The 20,032-nt window shown below is 36.4% G+C and overlaps 2 protein-coding genes across 2 annotated transcripts; one reads left to right on the plus strand and one right to left on the minus strand.

Moving 5' to 3' along the window:
* Positions 1-573: 573 nt before the first annotated feature.
* Positions 574-9,915, plus strand: LOC308686466 (transmembrane protein 26-like; the record flags this gene model as incomplete). The annotated part of the gene is made up of 5 exons (XM_081394887.1): positions 574-670; positions 1,262-1,339; positions 2,942-3,150; positions 4,914-4,993; positions 6,154-9,915. Coding segments are annotated over 5 exons (760 nt in total), but the record flags the coding sequence as incomplete, so codon positions are not given.
* A 3,153-nt stretch (positions 9,916-13,068) lies between these two features.
* LOC308686467 (cyclin-dependent kinase 1) lies at positions 13,069-19,713 on the minus strand. The gene is made up of 8 exons (XM_081394888.1): positions 19,229-19,713; positions 18,555-18,604; positions 18,201-18,357; positions 16,498-16,621; positions 15,038-15,208; positions 14,771-14,934; positions 13,801-13,942; positions 13,069-13,718 (listed from the first exon to the last, which is right to left on the minus strand). The coding sequence occupies exons 2-8, from the start codon at positions 18,589-18,591 to the stop codon at positions 13,605-13,607; spliced, it is 909 nt and encodes a 302-aa protein (XP_081251014.1). The 5' UTR covers positions 18,592-18,604; positions 19,229-19,713; the 3' UTR covers positions 13,069-13,604.
* Between the last annotated feature and the right edge of the window lie 319 nt (positions 19,714-20,032).

Below are 20,032 nucleotides of genomic sequence, written 5' to 3' on the forward strand. Positions count from 1 at the left end.
TATAAAAAAATTGATCAGTGAACATAATCAGAAGCTCTACCAAACATGCTTGACACGTAATAAAAAACCTTTTGCAGAAGCTCAAAGGTTTGAGCTTCCATTTACCATAACTAATGAATGAGTTGATGAATGTTTATATGTGAATAAAAGCCTAAATTCAATCTGTTCATCATATAAAGCAATTGTGTCTCTTCAGAAAATTTTGACTACACCACTCAATTCATATGGATTAATTTCACGAACTCTTTATTAACTTTTTGAAGCGTCAAAGTTGTAATTGCATAGACTGTCAATGGGGAGACAGAAATCTCTCAGATTTCGTCAAAAAAGATCTTAATTTGTGTTCTGAAGATGAACGAAAGTCTTACGAGTTTGGAACGGTATGAGGGCAAATAATTAATGACAGAATTTTCATTTTGTGGAGAACTATCTATTTAACCATGGTCCGCTTAAAAGAAACAATTGCAATTGATAACATCATCCCAGTTAATGTTCAGTGTTCAGTTAAGTGTAGGAGGCCTATATATGGTATGTTCTGTAAAAATTATGCAACCATCTTCTGTCATCTTTCAGGTTTTCTCCAGCCATTCTATTGTTCCTCATCAGCATTATTCCATCCATATGGATTCTAGAGTTACATCATCAGGAAAACAAAGCCAGTAACCCTCAGGTATTATTCTATATGCCCATTCATTCAGTGGAATTTTGACTATTTTCCTCTTAAAGGGACAGTTCACCCAAAAAATGTATTTTCTGTCATTGTTTATTCACTATCATTTTATTGATCCAAACATGTATGACTTTCTTTATGTGCAAAAGATGTTTGTTTTTTTAGTAAACCCTAAACATGTGCAATAACCAACACACTATTTTATTCACATTCTTATTCTGATTCATTTTTGAGTGAGGACAACAATTTTGACCCAAAAAGGAAAATTGTGTCATCATTTAATCACCCTCATGTCGTCGTTCCAAACCCGTATGACTTACTTTCTTCAGCTAGCACAAAAGAAGACATTTTGAAGAATGTTGATAAGTTTCGGTTCCCATTTACTTCCACTTTATTTTTTCGTTCATATTGGGAACCAAAAACTGTTTTTTTAATATTCTTCAAAAGGTATCCATTTTTCCATTTTTAGGTAGACTATCTCTGTGCATATGTGAAGTCATGTGAAGCCTAATCATGCTCATATATAAGATGATATTCTAAGAGTGTCTTTTTCCTCTCCCTAAACTCTTCTGTAATTTTTGTGTCTTGCAGTGTAGGAAACTGGACTCTTGGGAGAATGTCAAGAGCATATTGCCTTCAAATGGTACTATGGTTAATGAAACACTAAAGGTAATCTTTTATTTTAAGTTTTTAATTTACGGTTTATTGTATTACTGTAATATGTATAAATCACATGTGCTTCCAGTTTGTGATGTAATTCATTTCTTGTGGCCGACAACACAGACAGTTTTCCTTAGAATTGTCTTGCCTTGGCTTTCACTTCCTCTGTCTTTCTCTAGAAATAAAATATAATGTTAACTCAGATTTAAATAGATAATAATAAATTCAGATTTAAATCTCAACATTCCTATGATGAGATTTTATTATTATTATTTTTGGACCTTATTAGCTACTCTCTGCCGGTCCAGAGACCAGGAAAACGATCTTTTCTCTTCTTGGTTTCCTTCTCTTTCATTTGCAAATTTGATCTTGTACAAAATACAAATGATCAATTTAGCTGATGCTTATTTCTAAAGTAAGTGCAGAAATGCTGAATCATCTTCTTTACTAATATGATTCATACCCTTGTGAATTTCAATTCATGTTTCTTGGTATGAAGATACCATTCCTCTTTATGTTCAGTGGTGTGATGTGTTTCGCAATTTATACATGTCTGTGTCTTTATTATTGTCAGCAAGGGTTGCAATAAAATGGAAAATAAAGGCAGGATCAATACGCAAGCAGTTTTCTTTAATAAACTCAGCAAATAGATAACAAGATAATTAAACTTTTTTTTAAATTTAAAATTAAAATTTTTTAAACAGAAACGGTGATGTGTTGAACACACTGTTCTGATGACGCAAGAGTTGCAACTATGGCAGCTGAGAAGGCCATTCTTTGTGTTCTTTGTGAAGAATTAAATGTGTTTAATACTATAAAATATGCCCGATGTTATAGTTACTGCACTTGCCGCCAAAAGAGAACATCCCAATCAAGTGAAGGGATTTGTGGAAACTGAAATGGATTCACAGATCTTACCTAATTCAGACTAAAACACATCTATTTAGCCTCACACACTGACTTTATTTGTAGTTCATACTGTTTTAATACCCTGTATTTTCTTTCTCATTTTTAGGAAAAGCACTTAATTACCATTGTTTATTCCTATACCAAATGTCATACACTTGCAATGAAGCTAAACATCTAAACAACTACATCATTATGTTGATATCCTATATTTTTACAATAAAACTTACGACAAAAATGTCTTCTAATATTCTGTTGCATATACCGAGCTGCATCGAACACATTTGTAAATTACTTTCCTTGAACCCATTGTGCGAGTTCACTTTAATACCGTGTGCTTTAGCCTATGTTGCGGCTGATTGGACTCCAGTTCTGACACACCTACCAAACAAGAGAAAACGTATCTCAAACCCCGTTGCACACCGGTGCACGCTGTTTCCAGGAAACATGACGTTCAACCCGGAAACCGTAGCAAAACGTTGCGCACCGTTTTGAACTTGAACGTGCCCCAGATTACTGAAAATGAGGGCTATAAACACTAGGGATGAAACGAGGTAATTAATTAAAAACAGGTGTGACACAGGAGGGCAAATCAAAAACCATGGTAACAAATAAACACAGACAAAAGAAAACTGATCTGGAAACAGTGAAACCCAACTTAAACACAGACCAAACGTGACAGTAATATTGTGTTATGTCTTTCAGCACCTGGAGCGCATGCTCACATCTGTCTGTCCGAATGACTGGATTCTTGGCCTTCATCAAGTTCTGCTTATTCTTCTCATCCTTGGAAAGTGGCTCCTCCCACTAGGGGGCGGAGTAACGCGTGACGAGCTGTCTCAGCTTTTGCTCATCTTTGTTGGCACGGCGGCAGACATTCTGGAATTCACCAGCGAAACACTCTCTGATGTCAAGTGGGTACTTCCTGTTCTTAGTCAATAGACAAAAGCTTGACCAGTTCACATACTATTTTTGATGTGCACTACCATTCAAATGATATCAAACCATTCAAAAATGGTCAAAAAATTTATTTTTTAAAAGAAATGAATACTTTCATTTATACATTGAATCGATCAAAAATGACAGTAAAGACATTTATAACAAATATTTCTATTTCAAACAAGAATCCTGAAAACAAGAATCCTATTCATCAAAGAATCCTGAAAAAAAAAATTATCGCTGTTTCCACAAGAATATTACACACTTTTTTCAACTGTGATAATAAGAAATGTTTTTTTTTAGCACCAAATCAGTATATTAGAATGATTTCTAAAGGATCATGTGACACAGAAGATTGGAGTAATGATGATGAAAATTCAGCTTTACCATAACAAGAATACATTACATTTTAAAGTATATTAAAAAGTTATTAAAATTGATGTTGGGTGCATTGTGTGCTCTGCTGTATTTCTGGATTTGAGTGATGATTATTTGTCCAGTTCATCCTCAGGTGCCATTTGTGCCTGAAAAGATCAGCAAATTTTTGTTTAGTTTGAAACGGTTATCACTGAACATCCAGTAAATCATATTTCTCACTCTCATCAAAATTGGCATATAACCGAAAAAATAATAACAACCAATGAAATTCTCTTTAAAACTTGTGCACTGGTTGCCAATAGCCGCTTGCATCAAATGCAAGGCACTGATGTTTGCCTACACAAACACTGGCTCTGCACCCCAATAACTAAACTCATTACTTAAGACTTATGTGCCCTCCAGAAGCTTGTGTTCTGCAAGTGAACGGCGTCTTGTGGTGCCATCCCAAAGAGGCACAAAATCACTTTCACTAACCTTTACCATGACTGTTCCTTGATGGTGGCATGACCTGCCTTGACCTAACTCAACCCGAGCTGCTAGTGTCCCAGTCCGAGTCTGTAGCCGTTTTCAAGATGCATCTTTTCCATTAACACTTGACTAATTAATTCTATTCTATTCGATAGAGAGAAAAAACCTTGCTACATGCACTGTGCTAGACTAACTGGGACTTGTTACAGCACTTACATAATGTTGCTTCTATTGTTCTCCTCATTTGTAAGCCACTTTGGACAAAAACATCTGGTAAATGATTCAGTATAAAATGTAATCTGTGTTTTGTGCAATTAAATGTCAGCCTTGTTAAGTTCAAAATGAAGGTTAATGTAACTGGCATTTGCTTGCAAATATTACATTACACCCCATTATTCAATATTTTTGTACAGTATATTTATGAGAGACAAAGTAAAATTTAGCATTTTCTCAGAAAATCCCTAAAGCAGTTGAGGAAAAAACAGACAAAGAGTTATTGTTATATTTAAAAAGGCTTTTTTAATGTATTTATATTTAATCCACAAAACTTTTAAGCTGAATTGTGACATGTGTCAGCTGCTTTTCTGATAAAAACAAACATTTTATAAAAGTATTATGTTCATTTTTCTTTTGCATTACACACTAACTACACTCTCTGCTGCAAAAAACGCTGACAAATATAATGGGACTACGTTGAGGATCTCTATCAGTACAATTGACCCGTTTCCTGAGATTAGGTCGTCGGATATTTATAGTTGATTGTTTGGTAGAAAACAGTTATGCCAGTCATAATTTCCTACTGATATTTATGATAAGAGATAGACTCACATATAAATGCTAGTACATTATTTTGTGCAAATCTGCATAACACATTCTTCACTTTGTGTTATAGGGAGAACAACCATCAGCTGGTGTACATAATCTTGGCAGTGTGGACGTGGAGTATGTTGCAGTTTCCTTTGCACCTGGCAGGTTTGTGATAACGTGTTTAACTGTGTTTGTTTACATGTGCTTCTTTAACACCCCACAATCAAACGTCACAGATACTGCTTTGAAAAATAGAAAATGACCTACAAAATGGTTCAGGATCCCTCAAATGACTGGAGGAGATCCCTGCTGTCCTGTGGAATCTTTCATCATGCTCCATCAAAAGTATTTGTCTTACCCCTGGATCTCACTGGATCTAGAGGTTTGGGATGTAACTCAAAGTAGCGCTTTAGTCATTTGTAGAGCATGTGTTTTTGTTTAGTTATGCTCCATGCCTGTTTCCCTTTGAGGAATGAGAGTTTTGGCAGCTACAGTACATGTATCTATTACCAAACCCCACAGAAAGAAGAAAGGGGTGGATTTTCTTGGATCTTTTGAGACATTTTCCATAAGCGCAACAGACTTTTCACTTCTAGAAACTTGCATTGCTCTCTGCTCTGTGAAAATGGTGTCATTTAAATCAAATATATTTTGTTTTGTTTTCTATAAACAACCAGAAAGGCACATAACTTTCTTTTCCAAACATATAATGTATTAAAATCATTATATGCCAAAACTGAAGAGACCGCCTTTTCAACTCTAGTAAAATCCAGCAACTTGAAAATAAGCCTTTTTACAAAGTAACCTTTTATTGAACTGGTGACAACACGAACTGTATACAAAACGTGATTTCCAGCTACAACACCGAGCAATTAGCTATTAAAACTTGGCGAGTAGACCAAGATTCTCTGCTACACATTACACAAGCAACTGAATTAACACAGCATTTGTTTGTCACTACTGTTAAAAAGTTTGGGGTCAGTAAAAAAAAAAAAAAAATGCATGAATGAAAAAATTCTTATGATCACCAAGGCTGCATTTATTTGATCAAAAATACAGTACAAATGTAATATTCTGAAATATTATTACAATTTAAAATGTTTTCTTATTCCTGTGATCTACTCCTGTCTTCAGTGTCACATGATCCTTCAGAAATCATTCTAATGTGCTGATTTGGTGCTCAAGAAACATATCTTATCACTGTTGAAATGAGTGGTGCTCCTTAATATTTTCGTGGAAACTGATGCATTTGTTTTTCAGGATTCTCTGATGAATACTAAGTTCAAAACCACAGCTTTTGTTTCTCTCTCTCATGTATGTTACAGTTGTGACATCTCGGCCGCAGAACCCAGATGAGCCCACGGGTGGAAAAGGCTGTTGCAACTTGCTCTTGTCAAGATACAGTACAGATATTTGGAACATCACTGAGAGTTTGTTTATTCAGGACGGGCCCTTTCTCGTGGTGCGTCTTATTGTGATGATATACTTTGATGTGTTCCACCAGATGTTGGTCTTCTTTGCCATCAAGAACTTCCTAGTGGTCGTCCTCAACCTCTACAGGCTCATTGTCATCTGCCAAGACTATAAACCAACACCATCATCTTCCTCTCCCTCAGTCTGAAAGCAATATAAGTTAGCCTTACAAACATTTAAGTAATAAAACATAAAATAATTTACTTGTAAAAATTGTTTTAGTCTATGACATCCACGCTTGTTTTTTTGTTTTGTTTTTTGTTGGAGGCGTAACTTGCAGAGGCGTAGTTTGTAGAACTTGGGGACGCAGACAAACCCTTCTCTGTTTTGTGGCTGTTCGAACGCATTTCGACCACATGAACGTTTACAGTACTATGCAGAACGTCTACCTCTTAAAGTGGACGAGCTCGAAACGTTTTAGACCCTGTTTACAACTGTATTTAGCGTCGTCCACTTGTGATCCGATCGATCAAAACGCAAGGCCCCGTTTACACTTGGAGGAACTGTTGCGCGGAACAACTGATGACGCCACTTAATCTTTGGTCGACCAATCAGCGAATATTCAGGCTGTTTATTAATTTTCTTCCCTGAACGTAAAAACGAAGAATCGAGCTAAAAAAATAATAATAAAAAAACACCTTAAGGAATGATACATTGACCCAAATGAGATACTACTTTTATAGTTTGTATTAATATTTTGAATTAGTTTTTATTTTTATGTTTTCCATTTCAGTTTTGTGTTTGTCATTTTCGTTAGTTATTGTCTATTTAGTTTTTATTTCTGTTTTAGCTATTTTAGTACAACAAATTAAAATGAGTTTACATTTTTTATGTGTTATTTCAGTAAACATTTATTTGAAGTAACAAAAATGTTTTGTTTTTTTAATGGTTTTAGTTAACTAACTACAATAACCTTGATGCTATGGGGCCCGTGACATTTTTTAGAGAAATACAATGTAAAACAGTACAGTAACATAATAAAAACAAAATGTCTTCCAAATAACAATTTACGCATATTTGTAATAGTAGTTTTTCAGTTGAAATTTATACATAGCTTTCTTTTTAGGATGGGAGCCCTCGCAACAGGATAAATATATTTAGGTCCATGGCATCTAAAAAGTTTGAAACCCCCTGGCTTATACTGCTTAAAAACACATTCATGTGTGACAACAGTTTGGTATATTTTGAATATGTTTGAATGTGTTGTACAACCAAACTTGGACCAATAGATTTTCACTCTTTGGTTCATAATTTTAAAATAGTACTTTTTTTTAGCTTTCTTAGCATTTGACATTTATACTGTAGAGCATTTATATACCAGTCAGTGTTGTGAAATAAGATTATCTGACTCAAAAACATTAAGAGAACTCTTTTTATGTTTGTGTGTGTTATGAATAGAAAGAGGCCGATGCATTTATCTGTTGCATACATGCGTGTTAAAAGGGGTCTGCTCAAGCATGATTATCCTCCCTGTGTGCATTCAGATATGACTCTGACACCAGACTCTTTGAGTCACTCTGATCTGAGATCAGGCAGAGATTATTGGCCTTTTAGTGGAGAGAGTCTGTAGTTGCTTTACAACAGTTCCTAGATCAGCCTTTCAAAGTAACCTACAATTTAACCAGATAGTTACACAGCAGTAACCAGCATGCATCTAGTAAAATCTGCATGTGAACCTATCCTAATATTACCTATTAGAATAAATATTTTGGTAGCACTTAATTTTACTGTCCTGTTCCCCATGCACATACTATGCACTTAACTAGGTACTAACCCTGAACCTACCCATAAACCTAACCTTAACCCATGTAGTTAACTTGTATTACCCAGTACTTTTTTTAGGTAAGTACACTGTAAGTACATGTAAGTGCACATGCTGTAAAATAAAGTGCAACCAATATTTTTGTCTAGTTTGGGTCCAGCTGGATTCTCCATGTTTATGCGTGTGAGAAGATTTATGCTGGATTTCTGACCTTTGGGTTTTCATGCTATTTTAACATTGTTGGGGGAAATGAGACATACCATCATGACTTTCTCACACAGACTCTCTGAGTTTCCTGCTTGACACACTGGGTTGGGTGGTTGTTTCTGTCCCCATCATCAGGCTGTGAAACATACATCCCCAAAGCAGGAAAACACACATTACTTCACTAAACACGTTTTCTATTTTTATCCGGTAGGGGAAACAGGAAATAGCCACACAAGAATAAAACAGGATACCAGCAAAGAAAGTTTGATTTAAATTAACTGTGGCAGTTTGACCCACTATACCTGTATATATTTTAGTTATTCATTTTAGAAATCCGTGTTACACTGAGACCTGCACTGTGAGCTTTGATTCACAGAAGATCAAAGTTGGTAAAATATTAACCCGTGGATGCATTTACTTAAAGGGGGGGTGAAATGCTTATTTTCACTCAATCTCCTGTTAATCTTGAGTACCTATAGAGTAATATTGCATCCTTTATATCTCCAAAAAGTCTTTTGTTTTATTATATTTTTAAAAGAAAGATGGCTGTACCGAGTCTTTCCGGAAAAAAACGAGCGGCTGGGGGCGGGCCGTGTGGGCGAAGCTAAAGCTGTGCTAACGCGCCGAGCTAGTGACAACACACAGAGACATTTGTTCAACACCTTTATCATTGTGACTGCTTGATCCTTAAGCATTAGACGATCTGCAAATCCGTCGATCTGGGCTTTGTTTATAAAACAATCATCGTCGAAATGCAGGGAACAACAGTCTTACACAACTCCGTTTATGCTCAGGAAAACAAACTCCATCCACTGGTGCCTTAACGGCGGGTTCTTTGGGAATCTGTGCAGGGTTGTCTTGCCCTGGCAACCAAAAACACACTTCTTTGGTGACATTGACTTCCCAAAAGCCGGGCAGGGCGCTTTGATTGCGAACTGCTTTCGCTCTCTTGCTCTGGTTTACGAGTGCGCGCGCGCCCGCGATCTTACCGGAGAAGTGCCCTTAGGACCCATATTAGGAAATTCCGCTCTATCTTACGTAAGACAGAGCCATACTCGAAAAAAACTTTCCGAAACTTGTGACAAACCGGAAGGAGTATTTTTGGAACAAAAATACTCCTTCAAATGTACAACTTAGTTTTTGAAACTTTGTCCATGTTTAGCATGGGAATCCAACTCTTTAACAGTGTAAAAAACTCAGTATGCATGAAATGGCATTTCACCCCCGCTTTAACAACAACCCCTATTTATCTCAGCAATACAGGGTATATACATGTTAAAGGGAATGTAAGATGTTTTTAATTTTTTTTATAACTGGACGATAAAGATAACTAAATAAAATCGGATTTCATTATATTTTGTAGCCTTTTGATGATTTTCAGTGTTCTGAACTAAAACAATGTCTCTAGATAAACAATAATTCAAACCAATAAAAAAAAGCAAAATATATCTACTGATAAATCAATGATTATTAAATAAATCAAAATGTACCTATGAAGTATTCCATGCAGTGAATTCTGATCACCTCTGACTGATTATGAAATTAAATCATTTAAATGTTTTATTAAAATGGACCGAGAAAAAAAACAGCAAAGAATATTTAAGATTTAAGTCTCCACATGTTAATAAAACTTGCATTTTCGTTCAAAAAGTGTCTGTGTGATAATTTGAGGAATAAATGCACATGGGTTTTGTTGTAAACTGAAAAGGCTGTACAGTAGTGTGGACTACTGTCTGCTCTCAACCTTATGAATATTCATGAGTGTGAGTCTTTTCTCAATAGCACCCTTTGTGAATCATTGCATTGCAGAGCTCTTAGTAAAGTCTAAAATGCCAATGTGACTGAATTAAATGACTATAAATATGCTGATGAATACATCAGTTTCAGAGACTAGTATATATCTGATAGGCTTTATTATTTAATATGGTACAATTAGGAGCTGATGACGAAATTGGTTAGAAACTGCTTTTTATTTGGAATATTTCTGTGTCCAAAGTTATTTAAAAAGGGGATAGGTTGATGAACAGTCATTTAGAGCTTGCTGTGCAATGACATTTGGAGTGATATCTTTGGAGCGAGTGTAAAGATTTCTCTTACACTCAATCCACTGTTTAAACAAAGAAACAGAAAAAACATCATTAATATGACATGAAAATGTGATGTGATCTGTAGTGAAGCTGCTGGTATTCAACTGTTTACAGATAAGGAATGGAGAATCAAAAGATATCACGAGGGAATATTACCAAATGCTTTTCTCTCCGTATTTTTCTGGCCAACACTATGGGAAATTTACTGGAAAACCCAGAAAGCAAAAGAATAGTATGCTTTCATGCTGAAAGAAAAATGAATGGGTCGAGTGTTTGTTCTTCAGTGGTCTTTTTCACTGCACTGCAGAACACTGGTTCCTTACTGATGATCAATTGGTGTTGCACATCTCATTACGTTAGGTTCTTCAAAGTCCTGACTCGCAAAAATAAGAGCAGATTTTACAGCCAATTTCATTTCTGGTGAAAAAAACTTGTTTGGATTTTTTCCACCCACAGTAATTTTGCAGACACACACACACACTCTCTGCTCATGTATGGACAGAGGGGAAAAAAACGAATACTTTTTTCACAAAACATTTCACTTACTGGTTATTCATGATCCGATAGCTATAAAAGTACAGCGTGGCGTAAGTAATGTCAACAGATAAGATGTACAAACGCAATTAGAGGTGCAGCGAATAAAAAAACCGCATGGTTCGGATCTTAAGGTTTTTGAGCAACGGATCGGATACATTTTGGGATCAGCCACAAATAAATAAATAAAGTAAGGTCTAAAGTAAAGTAAATTCTATGTATTAAGGCACAGAAATGCAATAATTAAGTGTAAAATAACACTGTCTAAATTAAATCTAGATTAATCTTTGTTAAAGCTGTTTTGTTGTTTGATTAACATTAATGGCGCAGACAGTTGCAGGTATTTATAGGCTTCTGTCACTTTAAGACCTAATGCACGGATCCAATATAATGATACACATCCGATTTCTTTCTTCACCATTTATGTTCACTTAATAACCAACTGTGTTTACCAAGTACTTGCTTAGACGGGTATTTTGAGATCATTTTGTGTGTGTGTGTCTCCACTGAAGCACAAGCAGACACAAAAGAGAATACAATTCCGTGTTTGCACGCTGTCTGAGACACGGCTCTGTGTGCGCACAGAAAACGGCGCGCAAATATCGAAATTGAGTTCTCTTTCGCCTCTTCTTGCACTTGAATGATTGTAAATCACTTGAATGTTTAAATCGGCAGGACTTAAGTAGTTCACTTCAAAATGTTGTAAATTGTCATTTTCTCACCAAGTTGTTTCAAACCTGTATGAATTACTTTCTTCTGCTGAACACAAAGGAAGATATTTTGTAAGAACGTCAGTAACCAAACAGTTGATCTACCCTATTGACTTCCACAGTAGTAAAAAAAAAATACTATGGAAGTCAATGGGGTACTTGCTGGTGTGTGGTGGGCATTCTGGCGCAATATGGCTGCCGTCGCATCATCCAAGTGGATGCTGCACATTGGTGGTGGTTGAGGAGATTCCCCCATCTATGTAAAGCGCTTTGAGGTCTCAGAAAAAGCGCTATATAAATGTAACGATTATATAAATTATTCAACAGTCCGGTTACTGAAATTCTTCAAAATATCTTATTTTGTGTTCAGCAGAAGAAAGTAATTCACACAGGTCTGAAACAAATTGTGGTTGAGAAAATGACAGAATTTTAATTTAGAAGTGAACTAATCCTTTAAGCTGGGTGGACACTGTGTGATTTATAATAGTCCTTTACGATTGTTTCTTGTCAGACTGTATGAACATGATCCTCAATGTGATCCATGTCACACTGTAGGATCTCAGTTGTCAATGTCAGACTGTAAGACGTAACATAACACATAAGAAAACTCATCTGGAGTTTTACATCAATGACACGTTCGGTCAATTTCGGTGACAACAGGGGCCGGTTTCACAGACTTTGACTATGGCTTAGATATAGATAGTCAGACTTCAGACAGACATCAAAATCAGACCGTTGCACAAAGCACTTAAGACTCTGACTATCTTAAGTAGGACTACACCACAGTGCATTCTGGGTAAAATAAGACACTTTTCAAAACAAAAAACATGGCGGATCAAGTAAGTGTATTAAACCGCTCAGTGCAGTTTACCTCAGCGGAAAACATGTGTTTGTTGGAAGAGTATAACAGTTACAAGGACATTTTACTTGGGAAATTTAGCAGAGAATGTATTAACAAGAAATGTTTAAATTATGAGCCATTTTCCCTTTTCTACTGGCTGTTTGTAATGTAACTGATTGTTACTGCTGGTTGGCAAGGTAACAGAGTCTTAGGCCTAAGTTAGCCTGGGGGTAAGGTGTCTAATTTTTTTGGTCTAAATTAAGTCAGTCTTTATTTTTGTGAAACAGTCTAACTTGCATTAGACTAGTCTATGAGCAAATTTTAGACTAGTCTAACACTATAGACCGGTCTAAAATAGCTTTGTGAAACCGGCCCCAGGACTGAAATGGTGGCAACAAAGAAATCTCTTACGTTAATTTTGGTCATAACTCCTCTTGAAAACCAAAGACAATTTGACAGTCGTTGTAGAAGTCACACTGCAGGACTATGAGTCATATCTGAAACTGTGAGAATTTCGTCGGAGGTCAAATTTGATAGCAACGGTCATTAATCGGCTGTCGGCGAACATGTTTAACGATCAAAGAGTTCAGATTTTAGCCTAGGATCAGAGGAATCTTTTAGAATTTGCAAAATGTGTCTGTACAGTGTGAAACCAGCTTTAGAAACACGTGCAAATGGTAAACTTTCACATCATGATGGCTAAACTTTACAACTAATTCACAAATTACATGCGTGCCGGACCGTAAATGCAATGAGTTATCAAATGTATTAGTGTACTTGAAAACAGAAGACATCAGTCAGTCCATGGTGGGATCCTACAAGTGCTCTTTATTGAGAACAACTTAGTTTATTCTTGTAATATGTCATTATAGGTCCACAAAAAATTATGTTTTATTTACAAACGGGTGTTTTATGTAACATATAAAACAGGATAGGAAAAAGACATACAAAAACAGACAAACAAAAGTAGAAAAACCACCCAATAAACAAACCTAAGGTTAATTATTGCATGTCAAAAGACTCAGATTGCATTACTGCAGGTTGGAGGAGTAAATCTGGACTCCCAGAAGTCTAGAGTCAGTTTCATCATGACCCATAAGCTCACATTGCTTTAGTATTGATGTGTACGTGTGCAAACCAGGGTATAAGATCTGAGGTGTGTCTATATCTTGAGGTTACTGGCTGGAAGACTGCTCTTATCCAAATCGTCAAAATACGGGTGCGTCATTGCTTGCCGTGCTGAAATCCTCTTCGGTGGGTCATAAATTAGCATTTTCTAAACAAAAGAGACGATGAAAATAAATATGTGAGGAGAGAAAGGGAGAAAAACCCAAACAGATGTCAGGACGCTCTCTTACCATGAGCAGGTCGATGCCATTCTTGTCTAGGTTTTTCACTGTGTTGGCCAGATTCCCGGTTTTCCATTTTGGGAAGGTATTCTTATAATCTGGTAGAGACTCAACATCCGGCCAGACCTCATTGTTAGGGGTTCCCAGAGTCCTGAACACAAATGAACCAAGGGAGGAGAAAACTACATAAAAGTAGCCAGTAGCATCTTCACAGTATTGAAGCTGCACCCCATCTCAGGACAATTAATATTAATATAGTCTTTTGTTTCAGCAAGTGAGAGAGTAAAGACCTTTATAATGTTAAAAGAGATTTATATTTCAAATAAATCCCGGTCTTTTGAAATTTATATTCAAAGAATCCTGGAAAAAATTATGAAACAAGTTAAATTCAATCATTTAAGTTAATTTACACAATGAAAAAATAATTTAGTGACAATTATATTACAATATGAAATATTGTATATATACAATATGAAAAGTAAAAATAGAAGAAAAGAGCATGCACAATTAAATATCGACTGGCACAGGTACATAAAAAAAGAAAAACAAGGAAAGAAAACAGGATGGAACCAATATATTGCACATCCCTTATATTTTACTTAAACTATTTTAAACACTGTATCATGGGTGGGATACTGACCTTAAGATTTTAAACAGAAAGTGTAGGTGCAACTATAGGCATCATCATAAATGCCCTGCTGATAACTACACAGATATTCATTATAATTTCAACTTTTAGGATGTAAAACCATCAATGTCGCTGTCCCAGAATTCAACTAAGACCAGGGGTGTCCAGTCCTGCTCCCGGAGGGCCACTATCCTGGCAAAGTTCAGCTTCAACCCCAATCAAACACCTGAACCAGCTTAACAAGGTCTTACTAGATACTTCCAAGCAGGTGTGTTATGCAAGTTGGAACTAAACTCTGCAGGACAGTGGCCCTCCATGACAGAGTTTTGAACACCTCTGGTATAGGCCTACCGGAAGATCCTGAAAAGCTGGTCTATTTCTGAGTCTCCATGGAAGAGTGGTTTCTTGGTGGCGAGTTCGGCAAAGATGGTACCAATACTCCAGACGTCTACAGGTGTGGAATAACGTGAGGCCCCCAGCAAGACTTCAGGAGCTCGGTACCACAGAGTGACCACCTGTGCAAACACACGGCGAGTAGACGTACGTAAGGCTAATTGATTACATCACGCTTTGAGCAGGGAGAAATTGCGGTCACTGAGATGAGATGCGCGTATGTACCTCGTGTGTGTACACTCTGACCGGGACTCCAAAGGCACGTGCGAGCCCGAAGTCTGCAAGCTTGATCACACCTTTATTATCAATCAGCAGGTTTTGGGGCTTCAGGTCACGATGCAGAACTCTGCGACAGTGGCAGAACAGAATCCCCTCCAGGATCTGATACAGGTAACTCTACAAAAGAGGACACACAGTTAGTTACCTCCAGGTACAGACTCTAACCTTGGGACCTACTGTACAAGCCAGAAATAAATCAATGTAAAACCGGAGGAAAAGTAGTAGAGTTTATTCATTCAAATGTGAAATAATAATCTGTATAGTGTTGAACATTATCACTTAAGTTTGATTTGATTCATCATTTATTTGATCAAAAATATACAGTAAAAACAGTAATATTATGAAATATTACTACAATTTAAAATAACTTTTCTATTTTAATATATCATTTATTCTTGCTATGGCAAAGCCGAATTTTCAGCACCCATTACTGCAGTCTTAAGTGTCACATGATCCTTCAGAAATCATTCTACGCTGATTTAGGGTCCAAGAAACATTTCTTATCAATATTGAAGACTTGTGCTGCTTACTATTTTTGTGTAAAGGCCCTTGCACACCGAGTCCGAAATTCACATCCGAAACTTTCGCACGTTACAAAAATAAATACGACCTCACTTTCTGTCAATCACACTTGCACACTGCCTCCGAAACTTTCGTCCGTCATAAAAAATTCGGATCAGGTTTGATTTTCTGCGTTTTTCACATCCGTAGCAAGCATTTTGAATGGTGTTTTGACAATTCAGAGCCACTGAATCACAAACACGAAAAAACACATGAGAAAATTTCGGCCTTTAAGCCGTGACGCAGTTTATTTTCAAGATAGTAGTGTATTATGGCAAGCAGCCCCATTCTAAAGGCCCGTTCACACCAAGCACGATAACTATAAAGATAACGACAAAGATAACTATATATGCGTCCACACCAACGAACGATAACGGTCTTTTTATTCTAAGCACGCGCTCCCCATTTTAAATGCGCGAGACCTTTAAATTAGAATGGATTCTGATTGACTGTCAGTGTTTTATCGTTTGACAGCTGAAAAAAAAAATCGTTCTGAAAGTGATCCCAAAGATATCGTTCCTCATATCTTTATCGTTATAGTTGTGGTGTGAACTCTGTTATTCTTTAATATGGAGAAGGATTTTTAGAATTATATCTTTATCGTTATCATTATAGTTATCGTCCTTGGTGTGAACGGGCCTTAAAGCAATACAAATGTTACTATTTCATTACTTATGACTGGGCTACGTTTTCATGTACAGTGGGGTTCAAACGTCCATGTTAAAAAAAAGCTAGGAAGTAAATGACAGAAATATTTAAGATTCTGCACGATTCATTAATTAAATAACCTAAGCAAAAAAGAGACATTGATCATGTGAACTCATCTTATACACTATATAATGCACCTTGACCAGCATGGGCTCCATGAACTGGCCAGATGGGATGGAGTCCAAATACTTCTTCAGATCCATGGAAAGAAACTCAAACACCAAATATAACTTTGACTCCTGCATCAGCACATCCAGCAGGCTGTGAAAAAGGGAACAGAGAAAAAAAATACAGAGGTGTATTATGATTTACATAGTTAACAAATGTAAAGTATTTGTACGATAAATGTTTCAATATACGCTACTAGAAATGAATAAAGACCTTTAAAGGGGTTGTATGATGCGTTTTCATTTTTCTTTAGTGTGTTATGTAGCTGTTTGTGCATGTATAAGATCTGCTAATTTACAAAGCTCAAAGTCTCCCACAAATAACTTTATTATTTCTAAAGAAGGCAGATCCAGACCTAGGTAAAACGCCTCGTTTGAAATCTCACTCACATACCCAAGTCACTATGTGGAAATATTTGCATAATGACGGCCAAATGCATATGCAAAGAAAGAAGGCGTGGCTTCAGTTGTCAGAGTTGTCACTGCCATGTTGTGGAGACTGTATTTCAAATCAAAAACAAAAGCACTTTATTTGGCCTTCCGAAAGCGGATACAATTCGGAATCAGTGGTTAAGATTCAGAATCACAAGGTTAAGGAATCATTGTTCCAGAACAGTACAACAAAACTGTTCCCTGTGTGCAGCCCATTTTATGGAAGACAGTTTCCTGAACCTGTGAGAGTACAAGGCCAGCTGTGCAAGCTTTTTCTTTAAAAAAAAAAAAAAGAAAAAAAAAAAAAAAAGGGGCAATTCCAACTTTGCTAGGGCAATGTGGTGCTTCTGAATCAGATCCTGCATATGTTTTATTATTTGTTAAACTATTTGCCATTGACTGTTCAAATGCAGAGTTTTGTGCAGTATAGAGTAACGCATATTGTTTGTCGTTCTTAAGATCAAAAGTGCAGAGATGGATTTACCAACTGTTCTCTGCAAATAACTTGTGGTGAAAAGATGACAAACAGATGCACTCTGTGTTCTGTTTCACACTGGTCACTCAAGCAGAGTTACAACTTACCACTGTGAAACGTTCTGCTGAAGTCGTGCTTGCAAAGTTGGTTCAGAACAAGCTTGGGCTCAAACTGATATGGTAAAGCTGACGACTTTATTAACTGTCTTTATAATTGCTTTGGAAGCTGAAGCTCGCGATTATGGTAAGGAGCGTTACATTTCTGACACATACTTGAGGTGTCCGGCCAATCACAACGCACTGGGTCAGCTGGCCAATCAGAGCACACTGCACTTTTCAGAACAGACTGGGTCTAGGGAATAGATCAGCTACAAAAATGTACAGTATGTGAAAAATAATGTATTTTTTGAACATTAAAGCATGTTAGCATTCTATTACACCCAATGCAAAAAATAATGATCTTTGAAAATAGCATCATATGACCCCTTTTAAGAAGCAAAATAAAATCATTACTCTCTCATTTTGTGTGAGAGAGAGAGAGAGAGAGAGAGAGAGAGAGAGAGAGAGAGAGAGAGAGAGAGAGAGAGAGAGAGAGAGAGAGAAAAGTGAGAAGACATCCGCAAGTTCCAAATGTAGTTACATGCACGCAATTTCCGGCAATTTCTATGCAGTAAATCTGACTGAATCCAGATTCTTTATGCTAAACTTTGAGGTTTTGATTCTGTTTTGTGTAGATAAAGATGGTATGAAATCTCTCTGTCTCATACCGTACAACGTTTGGGTGCTGAAGCTCCTTGAGGAGGGAGATTTCTCTGACAGCAGTGCTGGGCACACCCTCCTCCTCACTCTCCAGGCGGATCTTCTTCATAGCCACCACCTGTCCAGTGCTTTTATTCCTGCCCTTATATACCACACCATATGTACCTAAAGAACACATACATGGATTCCTATTAGACATCTACAGGAAAAAATACCAGGAAATCAAATCTCATGCAATCTCATAGTCTGGCTTGAAACAAACTGACTGCACACTGAGAGAGAGAGAGAGGCCAGAGAACAATATAAAATGGTCGTATACAACTCAAATACTTAAGAAAATCACAAAGAAAGATTCAACTTACCTTCACCAATTTTCTCTATCTTCAGATAGTCATCCATTTTACTCAACAGTCTTTTTTAAGGAAAAACAAAGGGTTGAAAAATAAAATAAATTTACAGCATAACATTTGCAATTACTCAACACTGATGCCAAAAGGAACTCACCTTAAAAAGCTAGTGGCAGACAAACTTCTCATTTTTATTTCAATACACTGTCTAATATAGAATGCTATAACTTAGCCTATATCTAATGTATGTAAGTTAACGTTATACATTTACTTAACGTTACACATGATATAAAAGACTGGCTGAACACATTTCTGAACATTAATTACAACTTTTAGCCTTGACATCATGAATATATTCATATTCATAACTTTCTGCTTATGAAAACACGAAGTCCCATTTTTAAATCCATGTTTTGCAAATGAAAATGTGGCCACGTTAAAACAAAATGCAACGGAAAAAAGAGTTAAAACCAATGAAAGGCGACAAGACCGTGCTCTGCTTTTATTTATGAACTATATTTGTGAATCACATGAAGCAAAATATTATTTACAAGTAACTTATAAACTGCATGTTGAGGTTAATGACTAAGTCGTTTTTTGCCCAGTGGGGCCTCATCAACTTTAAAACGTTCAACAATCAGAATCAAGATTGATAACAGGCAATCATCTTCATATATTTAAAAACTCACCTGTTCTGTAACTATATAACTATATCTAATCTGGATGAATATCCAAACCCTCGAATTTTCTTCAGATATCTTGATGATTAAAGTCTTTGAGAAAAGAAAGAGCGTGCGGATGTTGTCTCTCGCTGCCGAACTGCGAGTTCCTAGATTCAAACTGGCCACGTAATTCAAAGCAGCCAATCGGAGTTCTCGGTGGACTTCAAACTAACCAATCAGATTGTAGGGCGGTTAGGAGCGGGAGCGTACGTCTGTCCGAGAGTACGTGCGCGTGCCCAGTGGTTTGTTTGTTCAATATTATGCTGGCAAGGGAATGGTGATATTCCCTATTTTTTACAGTCTATGGATAGTCCCCGTTTTTCCAATGTTCGCTGCTACAGAATCGCTTGTAGTGTTCAGATCAGGAAAACATTTTCTCTTTTTAACCTATAGGTTGTCCTAAAAGACAGACTACCCAATGCAACAGACTAAACTTCATGACGTTCAGTGGTTCTTGAATGTGCCCCACATATTTTTTTGTGTGATTTTTTTTATTTTTGTCATTAGATTGTTTGGAGCACTTTATTATTATTTTTAAATACCCTTTTAATGTGATTTTAATTCAAAAGAGATGTGGTAGCTAGCCTCGAAATTTCAAACAAATCATCCATCTTTCAACTAAATTTATTCACAAATTTGAACAGAATGTTCATTTTTTTAGCTTGACTTTAATTTTCTTGAGTTACTTTACCCTGATTAGACTGATGCTTGACTATTATTTTAGTGTTATTTGTATACTACAGTATTTATTAATATTTTGTTTATTAATAT

The sequence above is a fragment of the Scardinius erythrophthalmus genome (assembly GCF_964197995.2).
Source record: "Scardinius erythrophthalmus genome assembly, contig: HAP1_SCAFFOLD_590, whole genome shotgun sequence".
In the NCBI taxonomy this organism is placed as follows: domain Eukaryota; kingdom Metazoa; phylum Chordata; class Actinopteri; order Cypriniformes; family Leuciscidae; genus Scardinius; species Scardinius erythrophthalmus.

Bases quoted from the DNA above. Each gene is read 5' to 3' on its own strand.
- LOC308686467 (XM_081394888.1), bottom strand. From the start codon at position 18,591: ATGGATGACTATCTGAAGATAGAGAAAATTGGTGAAG. The intron at 15,209-16,497 runs GTGCATTATATA...CCTCTTTTGTAG, and splicing joins TGGAGCCCATGCTGGTCAAG to AGTTACCTGTATCAGATCCT. The intron at 13,943-14,770 runs GTAGGCCTATAC...ATTTGTGTTCAG, and splicing joins CAGCTTTTCAGGATCTTCCG to GACTCTGGGAACCCCTAACA.